Source organism: Gymnoscopelus microlampas, assembly GCF_963454915.1.
Source record: "Gymnoscopelus microlampas genome assembly, chromosome: 14".
Lineage (NCBI taxonomy): Eukaryota > Metazoa > Chordata > Actinopteri > Myctophiformes > Myctophidae > Gymnoscopelus > Gymnoscopelus microlampas.
In genome coordinates this window covers 51,960,064-51,966,023 of record NC_139951.1, presented here as the reverse complement: position 1 = coordinate 51,966,023, position 5,960 = coordinate 51,960,064, and the positions used below count along the sequence as shown (strand labels likewise).

The 5,960-nt window shown below is 45.0% G+C and overlaps 1 protein-coding gene across 1 annotated transcript; it reads right to left on the bottom strand.

Moving 5' to 3' along the window:
* Window positions 1-232: 232 nt before the first annotated feature.
* On the bottom strand, window positions 233-5,210 carry LOC311060306 (protein furry homolog-like; the record flags this gene model as incomplete). Its single annotated transcript, XM_084078443.1, has 7 exons — window positions 233-244; window positions 1,923-2,191; window positions 2,657-3,001; window positions 3,442-3,728; window positions 4,143-4,237; window positions 4,495-4,682; window positions 5,057-5,210. The coding sequence occupies 7 exons, from the start codon at window positions 5,208-5,210 to the stop codon at window positions 233-235; spliced, it is 1,350 nt and encodes a 449-aa protein (XP_083934569.1).
* Between the last annotated feature and the right edge of the window lie 750 nt (window positions 5,211-5,960).

Sequence of the window (5,960 nt, the reverse complement as noted above, 5' to 3'; positions counted from 1 at the left end):
AGCAGACATGAAGCCCACATACCAGCATCTGACAGAGTGACAAATCGGTTCCAAATGTGATGGAACAGATTCCGGTCCCTCCGGTTCTGGACCCCAACCCTAGTCATCATCATCTATGGGTTGACTATAATCCCTCCTCAGCTTGAGAGAGACACATTTGACACGGCAGTAAGCATCAGAGATCTGCCCCACAGTTTCCCACGTGTCCTTCTCTTCACAGTAGCACTCGATGTTACGGAGAGAACTACATGAAGAGACACAAACAAACAACCGTGAGAGACATGTCTGGTGTGGACCAAACGACACCTTTTCTCAGACATTCATGTCGGTATTTACCGGCCATTGACCGGTAAAATGTTTAATTGGCCGGTAAATATAAACACCACCGGCCACCGTGGCCGGTTGGGAAAATGAGGCTATTTTATCATTTACCTATGATATCATTTGCCTATTATTAATATTATTATTTGCATAAAGTAGTTGGCCACAACCGTTACAATCATAATCATTTAAAGTTTATATCATGATCTGACTGTGGTTTAATTCCGACAGCCTGCTCGGTTGCTGCTGTGCGCTGCAGTTATAGAATAGACTATTTGTTGTACGATGGTGTCGCGCGTTGAAAATATCAGAGCTACAAGCTCACAGCACGTCGCAACGCGTCGCATTGTGAGCTTGTATGTCTGCTATTTTTGAGCACAGCTGAGAGACACAGCTGTGTCTCCTCCTGATCAGCGCTGAGTAGGGTTGCTCTGGCTCGCTCGGATGTTGATAAACAGAACCGGGATTTTCCGAGGTGATAGAACCTGTACCAAGCCGGACCCAATTGTCGATAAAGGGACCCGTTCCGAACACGTGTGGGTCGTGGATATTATGCAATCACAGTGACTGTCTGTCTGCAATGGATAAAGTGGTGAAAGTTGGTGAAAGCAACTATAAAGGCAAGTAATCAACCTCGCGCAAGGCCACATCATGACATATATAATTAACGTTAACAAAACAAAACAAAACCTACTTTTGCATATCAAGGTTGAATGAGAATCGATGTAAAGCCCAAAATATATATTAATTTGTTTATACTGTGCGACGGTGTTGCGCAGGGAAACCACAGCCCGCAGGGTAATTAAGACTCGGCCCAAAACACCCTCGCCCCCATTTTTCAGTCGGACCAGCGGTTCTTGTATTCTTGTATTTGTTTTAGCCTACTGAGGATAAGGGTAGATATAGGTTTAGGATTAGGTATAGTTTTACTGAGGTTAAGATTAGGAATAAGGTTAGGTTTAGGCATAGTTTACAGATATGTTCGCCTGGAACACCAGGCGAATACCGCCGGATTTTCCCCGGGCGACTTTGTTTGGGGCGAGCCGCTAGCGGGAGTTTTGGTATTCGTCTCGCAGCAGTTCACTCATGCCCACTTTATTCATTTCATTTTTGGCAAGCAACATCTCTGCATGATATAGACTATAGTAGATCATATAATTTAGTTATCTATAAAAACAGGAACAGATTGCATCTGTGATAATATATGACATAGGTGTTTGCAAATGTGCATTGCGAAAAGAAATTGCGAAAATACAAAACATTTGGAATATTTTTCAAATAACATTCTATCAACACAAATCTTGTTTGGGGGTTCCTGGCACAAAATCTTTTCAGATGGAGGTCCGCGGCGAAATACATAATTCATTTGGAGGTTTAGGAACCACTGTTCTAAACCACTCAAGCCTTATTTCATACTTTGTCGTACAACGACAGCAACAAATTTACAACTTGTGTAGTGACACATCGTTAGCTTGTAGATCTTCTGTTTTAGAAAATGTTAGAAAAGGTTTGCCTACGCTGACATGCCCAAAATAGGGACGCCGTGAAAGCGGTTAAGACATGCCGACGGTCGTGTGATGTGGGGGGGGGGCGGCGCTTACCTCAGCCAGGTAAGTGACCAGGTTGAAGGTGATATCGGCGAAGGCGTCGTGCACGTAGCGACACACCACGTTGATCCAGTTGGTGCAGTCACGCGAGTAGCTGTGCGTGCTGTACAGGCTCATCATGTGGGCCAGGTTGGACAGCGTTGGCGACTTCTCCTCGGCACACACCTTGGCGATCTTGTCGGCCGTCTCCTTGCAGAAGGGGGTGGGGCTGTCAAAGTGCTGGATGAGGTGCGGCAGGAGGCACAGGATGTTGAGCGGGAAACCTGAGGAATGCGTGGCGTTAAAAGGGACACCAGACAAAACGTTCAGCCACCAGATGTCGCACTTTTACAACACATCTGTTACATAAAATGTGTTATTTCCCCGTCGCCTCTATAAGGCAGCAAAAGGCCTGCAATCATGATGTTGTCTCTGTCGGGTGACAGCAGATAGACAAGCTCAAAGCGTGTCGCGTTTAAAGCTTGTAGATCTGCTATTTTTTATGCTTTTGTGTGACGCTGTAGTATGATCACATAGGGCTCTCATTTACCAAAAAACACAAAACAAAAAACTAAATATTGGAGAGAAGAGGTTTCCTCCCGACAACAATGATATACTTTATTTAATTTTTTGAATTATCAAAAAGTTAAATGTTCTCAAACAGAAACTTTTACATCGATTTCAAAATAAAAATGCGAAATATTGGTCAAAACATTGGTCTTCGGACCCCCCCAAAATCTGTCTCTTACCCGCCAACTGCGAGGGGTCCACCAGCGTGTGTCGGGACACGCTGATGAGCTTGCTGAGCAGGTGGATGGTGAGCTCCTGGGTGGAGGCCGAGGTGAAGCCCTTGAGGAAGAGCTGCAGCAGGCCGGGGAAGCTGTACCACTTCAGCTTGGCCTGGACGCGCTCCAGACGCTCGCGGCTGTCCGCCTTCTCCAGGGGCAGCTGGCCCAGCAGCTTGTTGAGCAGCCGCAGCGCCAGCAGGTACTCGAACTCGTAGTCCGACTCCAGCAGCGAGGCGGCGATCCAGAACACCGTGGCCATCAGGTTGGAGGGGTCCACGGGGGGCGGTGTGGCCTCCCCGCCCGGACCTAGGGTAGTCACGATCATGGCATTTTAGTTGACAATTATTGTCACACAAATAATTGCAATAAACGATACATTTCTGTTTGCCTTTTAGGCTTTGAAAACTAAAATTGCACAGGGCAGATAATTAACTTAAATATACAAAGAAATAACTTAACAATGGCCGCTACCAATAATCAAATGAATAAAGTACTATTGCCAAAACAGGCCATACTTTTCAAAATGTTTTAATAGTAGTTGAAATTGCCGATCTACAAGCTCAAACCACATTGCAATGCGTTGTGAGCTTGTCAATCAGCTATTTCCACTATTTTTGAAAATATTTGAAGTTGTATGAACATTTTACAACAGAAGAATTTATACAGTAGAATGGAACGCAAAAACAATTGCGATCTAAATAATAATTGCAATCAGGCGGTTATGTAACAATCATGACAAGGCCTACCCGGACCTCCGCCCCCTCCCCCGCCCTCCCGTAGCGACGAGAGGCTCCGCGTGCGCGCCAGGTTGCCGTGGCTGCCTCCCGGGCGGTCGGCAATGTCCAGGGTGTTGCTCCGTCTCCGGTCGGCCTTCCGCTGCTCGCCCATCAGGCTGGCGCGGAGCGAGTTGCTGCGGCCGTGGCCGTAGTGGGCATAGTTGAACAGACCCCCGCTGCTCAGGTTTATCTGTCCCGTGCTTTTCCTGTTGGCTGCAAACTTGGCTCCCAATAATAGGTGATCGTGGGTAGGGGTCCTGCAATATAAACATTTAAGCAGTTTTTTTAATGAAAAATGCAACCTGAACTTTTATCTAGCCTTGATTCTCCCGCATGAGAGACCTTAATGTCTAACCTTACGCTCAAACAAGAGGCAATCCCTGCTTGGCCAGGGGAGAAATTGTGCCTAAGGCGGTGCTACTTGTCAACTAGTTAGGTGTCCTAACTGACACCAGGGTCTGTATGTCTCAAGGGAGACCACCTTCAGTGTACTAGTTACATGTATTAACACACTCTCCCCCATACAGATTGGTTAAACTAACATTTTATTTTTCAAAATAAGTTCTGGATTGCAGCTACCAGTTAGTATCTGCTTAAAACATTTTTCATTTGTTTAAAATGTCTCTCATACTGGAGAATTGGATATAGCTCTGGCTTTTGAGCAGACTTACTGTGCTAAGGCAGTGAGGAGGTCATAGTTCTTGACGGTGTCTGCCAGTGTGTCGATGCCCGACTCCAGGGTCAACAGCAGTTCTATTACAAAACCCTGAGGAGAGAGAGAAGAGCAGAGGTCATCCTATCAGATACAAACACACACACACACACACACACACACACACACACACACACACACACACACACACACACACTGACCCTCACAAGGCTCCTAACACAACAGATACATTGCTTCACTCTCCATCCAGGCCAGAGAGGCACCTGTTTGCTCTCTGAACAGAAATATTTCATTTTAGACACATAAATCATTCAGCATGAGCAGCGTTTTGGTTGTGATGTTCTTCTTACCTGGGCCTCCTCTCCGGGGTCTCCTACGGTCTCCACCAGGCGTGAGAGGACGTCAGACAGCGTGGCGGCTGTCAGGGGCTGCTTGAGAGCCCGGAAGATCTGGAAGGAGCGGCCGGCATAGTGGCGAGAAGAGCACGACAGAGCTGTCTGGAGGGCTACTTCACTCAGCAGTGACTCTAGCTGGAAGCCTGATGGGAAGGAAGCATACCCGTTAGTGTGACTGGTGAACTGATTAACAGTTTAATTTCACCATTATTTCACTGGCTAGGTAGATAGAAGTTGGCCTAATGAGAGAATGTTTAAAAAGTGGAGAGAGTGAAATCTATGATCTGAATAGTTATTCTTAGACAGGCAGTCGTAGAATTCGGTACTAAACTGATGTCACCCGTGCCCAAATTAGGACAATCCGAGCCCCTTTCACTTTCATTATAAAAGTATAGAGCATATGTGGACAAGAATTAGCCTAATGACAGTGTGCACAACAAATGTGGTGCCTAGGTCGGTCCTGCGGTTTGCGAGACTAGCTACGGACAAGACCAAGACCATATAAGACAATACTGACCTGCCGGTGACTGTTTAAACACAGTCACTACATGTCGGAGGAAGACGCTGAGCTGATCGGCGCTCTTGATGTTGGGGTTCTTGGGAGAGACGTCCTCGTGGTTCCACAGCGGACCGCGCTTCCTACACCAGACAAACACACACACACAACCCATGTTAGGAGGGCAGACAGCCAGACACACGTCACCACACCCACCACCTCTATTATGAGTTTATCACGTACAGTCAAATCAAAACCATGTGTAACATATCAAAAGTCAAACCACACAAACGAAAAAGCCATGCGATGTGACAATACCAGATCCGTTCAGACATAGCTGTGAGCATGAAAGCAAACACACGAGTGGGATGAAGAAATTAGTCATGGTAACAAGGATGATGATGATGATGAACACTGACACACCAATATGTTAGTCCCAGGCATGGTTATTATAGGAAACCGAAACTAAGTATAAAAAATATTTGTATTAACCCATTAAGACCTGGAACTGTGTCATTTTTAGATTTGAGCTAAAAAGCATTATTTTACACTTTGGGCTATTCAAAAATAGCAGATCTACAAGCTCATAGCGCGGCACCGAGTGCCGCACTACGAGCTTGTAGATCTGCTATTTTTGAAAAATCGTGAAAATGTGAGAGAGAGATAAGTATATGCCTTCTGTCACTTTTTAATCGCTCGTCAAACTTTTTTGATTGATTTGACATATCAAACGATATCAAATTGATATTAGATCGTTATCAGTAATTTTAATCGAAGTTAGATATCAAATTGATATTAGATCGTTATCAGTAATTTTAATCGAAGTTAGATATCAAATTGATATTAGATAGTTATCGGTGTGAATAAATCGTAATTAATAAAACATAATATATAATAAAAATATATATAATTAAATGTAATAATG